This window comes from Gymnoscopelus braueri (assembly GCF_963280865.1).
Source record: "Gymnoscopelus braueri genome assembly, chromosome: 8".
Taxonomy (NCBI): Eukaryota; Metazoa; Chordata; class Actinopteri; order Myctophiformes; family Myctophidae; genus Gymnoscopelus; species Gymnoscopelus braueri.
In genome coordinates, this window is record NC_137609.1 from 39,080,491 (window position 1) to 39,092,599 (window position 12,109).

The 12,109-nt window shown below is 39.7% G+C and overlaps 1 protein-coding gene across 1 annotated transcript; it reads left to right on the plus strand.

The window, feature by feature from the left end:
- Positions 1-549: 549 nt before the first annotated feature.
- On the plus strand, positions 550-5,973 carry LOC308090833 (phospholipase A and acyltransferase 4-like; the record flags this gene model as incomplete). Its single annotated transcript, XM_080436106.1, has 5 exons — positions 550-593; positions 807-963; positions 2,105-2,225; positions 2,380-2,678; positions 5,935-5,973. The coding sequence occupies 5 exons, from the start codon at positions 550-552 to the stop codon at positions 5,971-5,973; spliced, it is 660 nt and encodes a 219-aa protein (XP_080292232.1).
- Between the last annotated feature and the right edge of the window lie 6,136 nt (positions 5,974-12,109).

A 12,109-nucleotide genomic window follows, 5' to 3' on the forward strand; every position in this document is an offset into this window, starting at 1 on the left:
GAATTCAGAAAAAAGCGTTCTTTACCTACTTTTAGAGCAGGTTCTCGTATGTATTGAAAAACTTTATAAAAAACTTCCTTTGAAGAAGACCTCATTTTTGGCCAAAATGTTATTTGTTTGTAACAAGTCTGGAGGGGGGGAATCACTGGCTTTTTGAAGGCACAAACACTCTAAACAGCTGTACAATTTAAACATGGCTGTTATCAGCAGTCAAACAATGAATTGTCAATTATTGACTAAATACTACATTGAGTTGGGTCACAACAAGCATGGATCAATATTTTTGGGTCATTGCGGGAAATGTTTGTGCACCCCTGAACTGTATAGTTCAAGTAGACCTATAGTGTAATTGAACCTCAGTTAATATTGGAGTTAATAGCTAAAATGACCATTTTGTGTTTGTTTATTTGCTAAAAATGGATTGCAGGACCGCAAACTATCAAAACCCGTAGCCACCCAGCATTACCTAAACGTTGCTTCCATTCAAAATGTGCTATGGAAGTTTGACTTGAATTCATAGCAGTTCTAGAATTCTACATAATGTGCCATATGGAATCCCATGACCTCAAACTGAAACGCAACCAGTTCACTGAGTTCGGAGAGAATTACTTTTAAGACGAGCTGAAATAAAATAAAATAAAATAATAAAATTGGCAATACACTAACCTTTTAGTGTTAATATAATAATGTTTAAAAAAAAACATTCATGATGGTTTCTTTAAAACCTATCTATGAAACTGAAATGTAATCGATAATGAAAGTAGCCATTGCTGCTCTTCATCCCCTCTGCTTGTTTACTTCTCAAGGTGGTGTACACTGCACTCCAACTACATCAGCAAGGTGCGTATGAATGACTTCTGCCCTCAAGGCTTTGGCATGAAGAGGATCTTCTTCCATGACATCAGTCTGTTTGACGATCCAGTCAAGTACTGGGAGATGCAGACTTCACTTTCCACTGCCTCTGTGATGGCCATACAGTTTGATAACCAGTACTTAGAGCCTCCTCAATGGTGTGATAACAATAAAATTACAATAAGAAGGTTCACTGAATGAATATAGTCAATGTTATTGTCCTCTAAAGATATCTGTTGTGCCCCCTCTCTCTTTATTACACTCACACAAACACTGTGTGTGTGTGTGTGTGTGTGTGTGTGTGTGTGTGTGTGTGTGTGTGTGTGTGTGTGTGTGTGTGTGTGTGTGTGTGTGTGTGTGTGTGTGTGTGTGTGTGTGTGTGTGTGTGTCTGTGTGTCTGTGTGTCTGTGTGTGCACCCGATGTATGAATCACCTCATTCAATGGAAAGGAATTGCGGGGTTGTAGAGATTGTACAATTATACCCCAAAGAATGGGGACATTTGGTCCCCAAATTCCTTTCATTGAATGAAGTGATTCATCGGGGGTCATCCTACATCTGTATGTCTCCGCTTGTTCAAACTAGATAACAATGGCACACGCCCAGTAGGGCGCGTTAGCTAAAAGAGAAAGAATGAAAGAGAAATTAATTCAGTCTTTCACTGAGAGCAACTTGTCAGTAGTCAATAATGGATTACCAAAAGCAGGTAAGAAAATAGAAAGGAATGCATTTAAATATGGTTTCAATTGCACAGAAAGAATAATGTGAGGATTGCTGTGGGTAAGGATTTTGTTTTTGCGGAAACGTAGTCAGGAAAGAGGTGAATAGTGAGTTGCATGCATTGAGATTGTAAACCTCTAAGAGAAGGAACATCTACTATAGGCAAAGTAGATCCTACATATTTTATACAGCATGTTTATAAATATTACAATGAAACAAGCACATATGCTGTTAATCAGGCATGGTCTGACATGGTCAGATTCATAGATGGATTCCTTCCTTCCACAAGATAGAATAGTGGTGCAAAATCTAACAAAGACTACAATGAAAGTGATTATTTGCAAATGCAATAAGTATCTAAAAACATAGGAGAAAGAATAAAAAAGCAATTCGGCATTCACCTCAATGAACACTAGGCCTACAATGCTGCCAAAGCTTTAAGCTTTAAAACTAGACAGGTGAAGTTTACCAGGATGGAGATCTGTCTGCAGAGGGTTGTTTTTCTGTTGTTAACAATTCTTTTATGAACACAGATTGGTGAAATTAAGTCCAGTGCCAAGTTTGGAGACTTGATACAATTTCACTACCCTATTGGATACTCACACTGGGCAGTATATGAAAAGGATGGACATGTAATCCATTTCGCTGTAGCAGGTGGGACATGTATATAATATAACTTAACTTAATTAGCAGAAAAGCATTTTGCTTGATGATAAGATTGTTCATTTTATTTAGGGAGACGCAAAATTAAAAGGCAAACATATGAGTATGCATATATTTGTCAAATATTTTTTTATTTTTCTATTAGATGAGAACGAATTGATGTCCAGTGTGCGCACTCACCTGCAATCAGCTTTCCCCATGAGCGGGGACATCCTTCTGGGACAAACCAAGATACGCAGGATGCCACTTGAGGAGGTGAACGTGCCCACAGGAGCCTGCGTGTCCATCGACAACGACAGCCATAAATTCCCACCATCCTCAAAGAAAGATATGCAGAAACGTCTCAGTGGCCTTCTTGATGTGGTATTAACATATGATCTGTTCTCCTGCAACTGCGAACACTTTGTCACATTTGTACGATACGGAAAGGCTGTCTGCAACCAGGTATCTAATCAATACTTTCTATTATTTACATTGTTACTTAAGCCTTTAATAGTATTCATATTCCACCTTATTAGGTTATGCTTTATTTGAATCATAATAATCATCATCATCATCATCATCATCATCATCATCATCATAAGTAGTATGTACTTGTCTGTGTAAATAAGCAAACAAACAAACAAACAAACACACAAATACTTATGTGCAGAACAAAGAGCAGCACAAAGAACAGAAGAAAAATTGATTGTCTATTTTGTTACTTTTGACTTAGTCATTCTGCTATTTCTTCTAGATTCCTGGAAGACCCCAGGATACAGAGTGTGAGAAGGCAACACAATTGTTCCATGACCCTATTGTCTCCAAATGCTGCCTGCAATGATTTATTTCCAATTTCAAAAGAATATTTGCTTTCACTATGATGCTTATTACAGAGTGAAATTAACTTTTTTGATAGATGGTACACGAATGGTAGATTGTGCCTCTATATCATATCATATTCACTTGCTAGGGGGAAATGTGTGTGTGTGTGTGTGTGTGTGTGTGTGTGTGTGTGTGTGTGTGTGTGTGTGTGTGTGTGTGTGTGTGTGTGTGTGTGTGTGTGTGTGTGTGTGTGTGTGTGTGTGTGTGTGTGTGTGTGTGTGTGTGTGTGTGTGTGTATGTGTGTGTGTGCGTGCGTGCGGCCCTGGGTCAACAGGGGATCCCCAAAATGTATAATTAATATTGGAATATTGGAATGCATCCAGCATGTTACAGTAAATATTTGGTCATTTTTGATTTGCCAGAATTCCAGGCGGCTCAGTGATTTGTTTTTTGTTTTTACAATAAGCTAAATGAAGTTGAACCCCAGCAGACCACATGTTGTGCTGCTATGTTTTGTTTCTGACCGGCCCTGACCTTTGACCTCCTGAGATCAAGGTTTGGACACAACAAGGTCATGTGACACGATGACCTCTGACTGTCTCTCCAGGATACTAAATAAACCCAATCAACCACAGGCCTCACTTCACCTCCTTGCTGTCCATTCTCACTGACACAGTCAAATCTTGGAGCGTTCATTTATCTCTGAGAGTGTAAAATAGAACCAAATCAACCCTGAGGCTGTGTTAACACTAGTACTGCTACTGCATCCGTATTCTGGGGGTACATACATTAGTGTAGATTTGGTGTAGATGGACAAATGTCCAGTTACAGAGCCCTCAGGTCCAGTTTACAGTGAGAAATTAACAAAAGGCAACAGCATAGGCTTTCATAAGGCGCTGATCAGAGCGCTTTCTCTGGCTGAGCCGAGTGCTTTTAAAAATTGAGAAAAGTTTAACTTTTTGAGAAATACGCCTTTGATGTGGACCACTTTTTATCAGCTGTCTTATAGACCCCTTAACAGACGACGTCACACTGATAAGAACCAGTATGCGTGCAACCAGTATGCGCAAATGAAACCCATTCTATCAGGTCTCGCTAGGACGCGCCTCACCAGCCAACACACCAGCGCACCCCAAAACAACAGGTTGAGAATTGATTGCGTGAAACAATCACCTGTGCATCCACGCTCAATGTTGGTAAACAAATAATTGGTCTAAGTTAAACGCAGACCTGCAAGCTCACATCGCGTGAGCTTGTAGAGGGAAATGGCGGTCCAAGTACAGTTGCAACTCCATTTGTTAAACAAGCGTAGGGGTTTACTTTACTTACTTTACTTTGTTAAAACTTTATAATCACTAGTATACTTTCCATAGAGTTTGTAGTCCGTTTATGTTGATCACATGACGCCCCAGATCCCCTTCTTTTTTCTTTTTCAGCAGAAAAGATGTTGCAGGCAGCAATTTTCCTTCTAAAATGTGCCTGTGGGATCATACCCTTATGGGTCCATTTGACAATCTCAGGTGTAAATGTACACTGAGGATTGCTGGATCAGTTTTGATTGATTGACTTAATATTTTATTGACACATTTCTTTAAAGTACAGTAGTACACAGAGTAAAAGATAAATGGATGGATGACACACTAAAAAAGCCAAAGGCCATGACCAATTTGAGTGAAAGTGAGTGTTCTCTGCAGAGATACAGGTCTATTGAGCCATAAGGCATGTGTGTGTGTGTGTGTGTGTGTGTGTGTGTGTGTGTGTGTGTGTGTGTGTGTGTGTGTGTGTGTGTGTGTGTGTGTGTGTGTGTGTGTGTGTGTGTGTGTGTGTGTGTGTGTGTGTGTGTGTGTGCACACAGGCGTGGGCAGGGGCCCACAGGGGCCCATCAGGCAGGGCCTCATGTTTGATGGGGACCCCCCCACAGACACAGACACACACACACACACACACACACACACACACACACACACACACACACACACACACACACACACACACACACACACACACACACACACACACACACACACACACACACACACACACACACATACACATACACATACACATACAGTCACACCTCTCTCTCTCTCTGTTCCCTCCTGTCTCAAAACAACATCCCAGGCTAGCATGGCTTCCCTCACACAACCCCGGATGACCACCCACGCAATGACCTTTCACCCACACCCACACAAGAAAACACACAAAATATACCTCATGCTATGTCTCATAGCACACACACACACACACACACACACACACACACACACACACACACACACACACACACACACACACGCGCACGTGGACAGACGCGTTCTCGCAGAAGCACACTTATTATGCATGTGTGCGTGCACACATACATCAACACATCGTATTGCACACAGCATGTGTGCAATACGTGCAATACATGTAGTGCACTCTTGTACCCTTTCCCTCACATGACCATGTTATGACAAACCCACAACATAAACATAGTGCATGTCTGCCTTTGGGACAGCGGTAGGACCAACACATAGGTTTGTCTGTATGTAGGTCAACCCCAGTAACAACAAGGATGTTTAAACACTTCAGCCCTAGAAAAGAGCCCAAATAGAGCTTGTGCATTATATGTCATTGACATCTTTTTGCACAAAGTGAGGTAGAGAAGGGTGGAAATGTTTTTCCTGTGACATTTTATCCACTTTTTACATTGCTTTCCCTTTATTTTTAGGTTTTTCAAAACGTTTTTATACCAAAAAAATGTCAATTTGCCAGTAAAACATTCAGGAATATGGAAGTCTAATTATCAGATTATGGAATATCTCTATTATTGCTTGTGTAACTGGGTGGAGTTTTTAGTGGTATGTCTTGTCTCACTGACACCAATTGATGTGATTTATTGTGTTGTTGAGAGCAGGTGTGCATGTGTGGAGACTTGGTGCATCAGGATTGGTGAACCAATCTGATGCTGTCCAATCATGGTCTAGGTATGCTTTTAAAATCAGGAAGTTTAAACGATTGAGTTCAGTTATAGATTTGTTTTGCTCAGGCAAGCAGAGTGATCCAGTATGACCAGCTTTTAATAATGGTTTTGATTACAGGTACCATGTTAAAGTACTAGTACATGAATGGGGGTCAATAATGTAACAATGTACGCTATATTGTGTATTAGGACTCAGTAACTATGCAGCTTTCTGCAATGGTCCGCTCACTCTGCTTGTCCTGTGGTAAGTTGGTTTATTGCGTGCATGTAATGTTAGTGTGTTCTTTCAAAGTGTGTTGTTTCTTGTTAATTATTTTATCTTATGTTTTGAACCCACTGAATGCAGTAAGATTAGTCCATCCGTGCTTGTATGCCATGTAAAATTTTATTGCAGTAACCTCTCAGTTGTGTGGTGTTATTTTCAGTGCAGTGAAAATAACTACTAAATTAGTAATGGGGGAATAGCCCTTGTGTGCCGTGTATTCACTTCTTTACTTTTGATGGTCTGACTGCTGCCTTAAATCTAGTATGGTATCTTGAGGATGAGTCAGGATACTGTACCAATCTATGTGCTGTAATGTGGCCTAAATTGCAACTGTTGAATATGAAAATAAAATGTCAATTTTGTAACTTCTGGTGTCTTCACTGAGCCTCTTACCCAGTTTTAAAGCTCTGTTAAACTAACCTGTTTTGCTAAAATTAAAGCCTTAATTGGTTTGTTGGTGTAAATCCAAATGCCATTGAGTTCAAGAGTTGTTAAGTTCATGTATTTAGTAATCTGTTTCGGCCCTGGGTGTTACACTTGGAATATAGATAATATTGGAGGAAAAAACCACAACAGGCAAATCCTTGTAGTGTTTCCTTGTCTTGGATAATATTTATAGGCCATCATATTTTGTGGTAGTGGGTGTTTTTTGACTGCAGGAGGGAAAAAAGTAAAACCTCAACATGTCTCCCTGACCACTGAATAAGAGTTGCTTGATCACATATATATTGAGTGATGGGTTGTTTTTGAATGGAAATTATCTTTGGAGTTCAAGATGATTCCTACATAATATCAGAGTTAAATTGCATTTCAGATTTGCATATTGATGCCTGATTGTTTTAGTCTACTAAGATATATATATATATATATATATATATATATATACCTTTTTTTTTAAAGAAACATTTGAGTACTTTTTCCACCACTTGTCTTTAACACTCTCCCTTTTTGTCCCTAAAGACACACCTTATATACCAAATTGAGTCTCCACCCTGAAGGACACACATGACATGTTGACTGTTCTTTCCAGTGTTGCCATGTCCGCTTATTATAAGCGACTTTGGGCTTATCTTTCTGTGAAGTTGCAGGTTTTTTGGGCTCGTTTCTAAAGTGTAGTTGGGCTTGCTTCACAATTATTAAATGATTTAACCCCTATTAGAAAATGCCAGGGATCCCACCATAATTATTTGTTAGAATGTTTCAAAAATATTCCTAATATTCCATAATTTATTTATAAGATTTTTTGAAAATTGCAGATTTCACTCACATCGCATCGTGACGCGTTGTGAGCTTGTAGATTGGCTATTTTCCAACTATACTGGCCTAATAGTTTCTGCTTTTGGGCTTGTTTTTCTACACCTGGCTGCTTATTTCTCTCGCAAAATCTGGCAACACTCGTTCTACCTACTGTTCCATCATTAAAGCTATATTTAATCGTAAAAGCTTTATTTAAACAGGTAAGACGTTCTTTTAACTCCACATTATGACAGTGTTTACAGAACTGTGTTGGTAAGTCGTCCATAATAATGTGAGTTGTGTGTTTAACAAGTTAGCTAACGTCGGCTAATAACATTACAAGTAATTGGTCTTCAAAGTGATGTTTGTTTAGGCTAATTTACTTGAGTAAAACTACAAAAGTATTGGTATAAAAATGTGCTTAAAGTACCAAAACTGTCCCTTTTTTTCACAAGTTTTCAAAATGCATGAAAATCTTTTGAAAATAGCAGATCTAAAAGCTCACAATGCCTCGCCATGCGATGCATTGTGAGCTTGTAAATCTGCTATTTTCAAAAGGCCGCATTGTATACAGGCCAGGGTTGAAGTGGGCAATGTATGTTTTGTAGTATCAAAATCTAAAAAGTAACAAGTTTTCAAATAATTGTAGTGGATTAAAAGTATAATATTTGCCTCTGAGATGTAGTGGAGTAGAAGTAAAAGTACAGAAAAAAAGGAAGTAAAATACCTCAAAATTGTACAGTACTTGAGTACATGTGCTTAATTACTTTCCACCACTGATCACTGTATATTATTCATGTTGAACTTATGTTTGAATGTCATAGAGGGAACTCTGTAGCTATATGTATGAATTTAGTAATTAAAGCAATAGCAACTATGTTGCAATCGGGACTGCAACTAATTAATTTAAAATGGATTAAAGGGTAGGCTAAGTGATAAATATATATCAAATTATTATTATGGGGGGTGGGGTTAAAGCCCTATATTCTGATAGTAATCTAATCATTGCTCAGTGTTTGTTGAGTTCAATAACAGGAGGCTCCCCAAACTCTTCAGTTATCAGACAATAGATTTGGTGGGTTTCCAATGACGACCCACATACACATGATGACACATATATCTGAGACATATGAGTTTAAATTTGGACAAGGTTTCAGCCTGATCCGAGCCCTGTTGACTTCCATTATTAAGTATTTAAAGGAGTAGTTCACCCCCAAAATGACTTTTTTTCTATTGATTACTCACCCCATGGAGGCTTGAATTCATGGATATGTTTTTGTCGCATTCCTTCCTTTATTATTTGATTATAATAAATTTAGCCCCATTGATTCCGGTAGGAGACACAAATGCATTTGTGTCTCCTACCGGAATCAATGGGGACAAATTTATTATAATCAAATTATTGGCTTAGGAATGTGACAAACTAAAAAATATCTATGAATTCAAGGCTCCATGGGGTGAGTAATCAATAGAAAAAAAGTTATTTTGGGGGTGAACTACCCCTTTAACACAAAATGTGGAAAATAATTAGTGGAGGTACTTGTGGCCTACTTGTGCACAATAAATGTGGTGGTACTGATCAGTCAAGTGGTTTGTGAGATTAGTATAGCTCTGGACACACAGGCAGTCTAGACTCTAGACCATTGGGTTCCTGGGACCCCCAGGGGTCCTCCAGGGTGTCCCCAGATAAATTATTGATAGTGAGGATTCTGAGGAACCAAATTGAAGCTACAGGTCAGTAACTCAAGAGTTCAAATGGAACCAAATGGACCCTTACGCTTCCCATTTGTAAACTCTCAGAGTTATGGGGGTCCATGGCCTAATGGCATACCAAACTGGGGTGCCCTTGAAATTTAAAAGTTGAGAGCCACTGGTCTAGACGGCTACTCGGCTAGACTCCTTCAAAAATAGCTCCACTGTAAACTACAAAGTCTACTGTAGTATATGCATCACATGCTCGCGATGCAACAGGGTGTGTTAGATAAAGAGGTACTGTACTTATTTAGGTTTCACTTCCAACAGTGGGATTCTCAGTTGAGTGCTAAACTTAACATCCAGTAAAGATAGTTATGAATAAGTCTACTTATTTATGTAGTTCATGTCACCAAAAGTAAACAAACAAGCTGAACAAAAGAGCCTTCACTTGAAGTTTAAGACGAGCTGAAAATGTTTACTAGGGCGATACCCATTGGGAACGCAATACCCGTTGTCCAAGATTTTTCCAAAATAGCAGATCTACAAGCTCATAGCGTGGCACTCGGTGCTGCGCTATGAGCTTATATATCTGCCATTTTAGCCAAAGAAATCTAAAATGACACACACATGCTTTTACCGGTCTTAATGGATTAAAGAGCAAAATGATGGTAAATGCTTATCACAAGTTGACTCATAATGTTGTCAAAATATCAAAAAACGCACCTGGGGTGACAGGGCATTTTCAGTTGCGGCCCCCACCCTTTGGAACCCACTCCCACCTCACATCAAAGCCGCCCCCACTCTTGCCGTGTTCAAAGCCTCCCTCAAAACCCACCTTTTTAGACTCGCTTTCCCTGCCTAACCCAAACCAAACCTCACTTTCTTCCTCTAAGTCTTAGCCTTTTGTTTTTAGCCTTTTTAATGTTTTCTTTTCTCCTAATAAAATTGTTTTTAAGCTGTTTTGTAAAGCGACTTTGGGTACTAGAAAAGCGCTATATAAGTCTGATGTATTATTATTGTAAATGTTCTCTGTGTGATTGTAATGTCAAAATGCTGTTGTTGCGTTTAACACAGTGAGCAGAGATGAGCAGGATGACGGCGTGGCCATTCCCCTGCGATGTGCATCTGGGTGTTGTTGTGAGAAGTGATGCTGACCTGTCTGCTCAGCTGCACAGATACACCCTGGACAAAAACATGGCAGAGATGGAGAAACTGCTGAACAAAGGTACACAACTCGTGACTACTTTTACCAGTGATTTTCAACCTTTTTCATGCCAAGGACCCCTAAATTGATATACATTTGGCCGCGGACCCCCATCTAAAAATGTTTTGTGCCAGGGACCCCCAGAAGCAAAGATTTGAGTTAGAAATGTTTGCTTTAAAAAACACATATAGTCAAAGATATGCACACATTTTCAAGATTTTTCAAAAATAGCAGATCTACAAGCTCATAGCGCGGCACTCGGTGCCGCGCTATGAGCTTGTATATCTGCTATTTTTTAATAGCCAAAGCTAAGTGGTTAAAATGATGTGACGCTATGTTAACTAATTTCACTGGGGACCCCCTGTTACCCCCCCAAGGACCATTGGTGGTCCCCGGACCACTGGTTGAGAACCACTGACTCATACTATTAAAGCCTCATATATACTCTGTATTAGCCTGGCATGGCCAGACTAATATCACTGCGTAGATATTAGTCTGGAATCTCTGTGTGGAACCTGCATTTCCAAGGGGCGAATAAAAAAAAATGCTTCCAGTGATAAATCCGCCCCATATTTGCATACTGGGCCCTGTTGGTCCATGATTACTTCGGAGGGAGTGATATTCAATCACAACTGAGCGGTGCCAGACCAAATCTGCCGAGGGCAATTTGTTTTTGCAATGGCAGATTTGTCTGGTTTCCAGGCTAACTCTATAGTACCATGGCGTTGCTTGCCAAAAGGAACAGTTGTTAACCGATAGAGCAGTTATTTTTTGACAAGTGACATCCTCCTGCGATAATTATACTTAAATTTACGTTTAAGAGATCATTTTGACGAGGTAAATAAGATTCATGCATGTCCATTCGGAGCAAAGTGTTATAGATTCTTGGAAAAACATTCATGGTAAGAAATGAGAACACATTTTTGTTCTTTATTATTTAAAAGGCAAGCAAGTTCAAATACTGTGTATTCAGATATGTTATTAGTGTGGTTGCCTCTGGTTCTTGTGTGTTCCAGGTGTATATCGTCTGTCGGGTGTAAACCTCATTATGTCCAAAACTGTTACTTTTCAGGATTCAAATAAAAAAATAGCAAAAGCAGCAGATCTACAAGCTCAAAACGCAGCGCGAGCCGCGTTTCGAGCTTGTGGATCCACTACTTTTGATGCATTTGTGTGACGCTGTAGTATGATCAAGTAGGGCGTTAATTTACTAAATAAATTAGAATATGGAGATAGGAGCTTTCTGCCCGACAGCGACTATATGTTCTAGTAGTGTATACAGTGTTGTTCTTGTGTGTTGCAGGGGTGGATGTGGATCTGGACTCCATTAACCACTTGGGTCAGACAGCCCTGTTCTATGCTGCTCTCTTGGGCCACACGGCTGTCACAAAGCTGCTGCTGCAATATGGTGCTGACCCAAACCAGTGAGTACTTAAGCCCTTTATACTTTGCTGTACTTCAAATAGCGAAAATAACCGGTCTACAGTTTTCACCTATTTTCACCGAATTTTTACTGAATGTTCGCCTATTATCACATGCTCATAGTTGGAACGCTTGGGTTCATGTGGTCTTGCGTAGCCAGACGATCAGAGATCTCTGCCCTGCCTGCTGATGATACATCTGGGGGACATCTAGATTAATTGAAAACCAGCCAGTGGTAACAATCCTACTGTACGCCCACTGCTTTGAAAACCAAACCCGGTACGTCC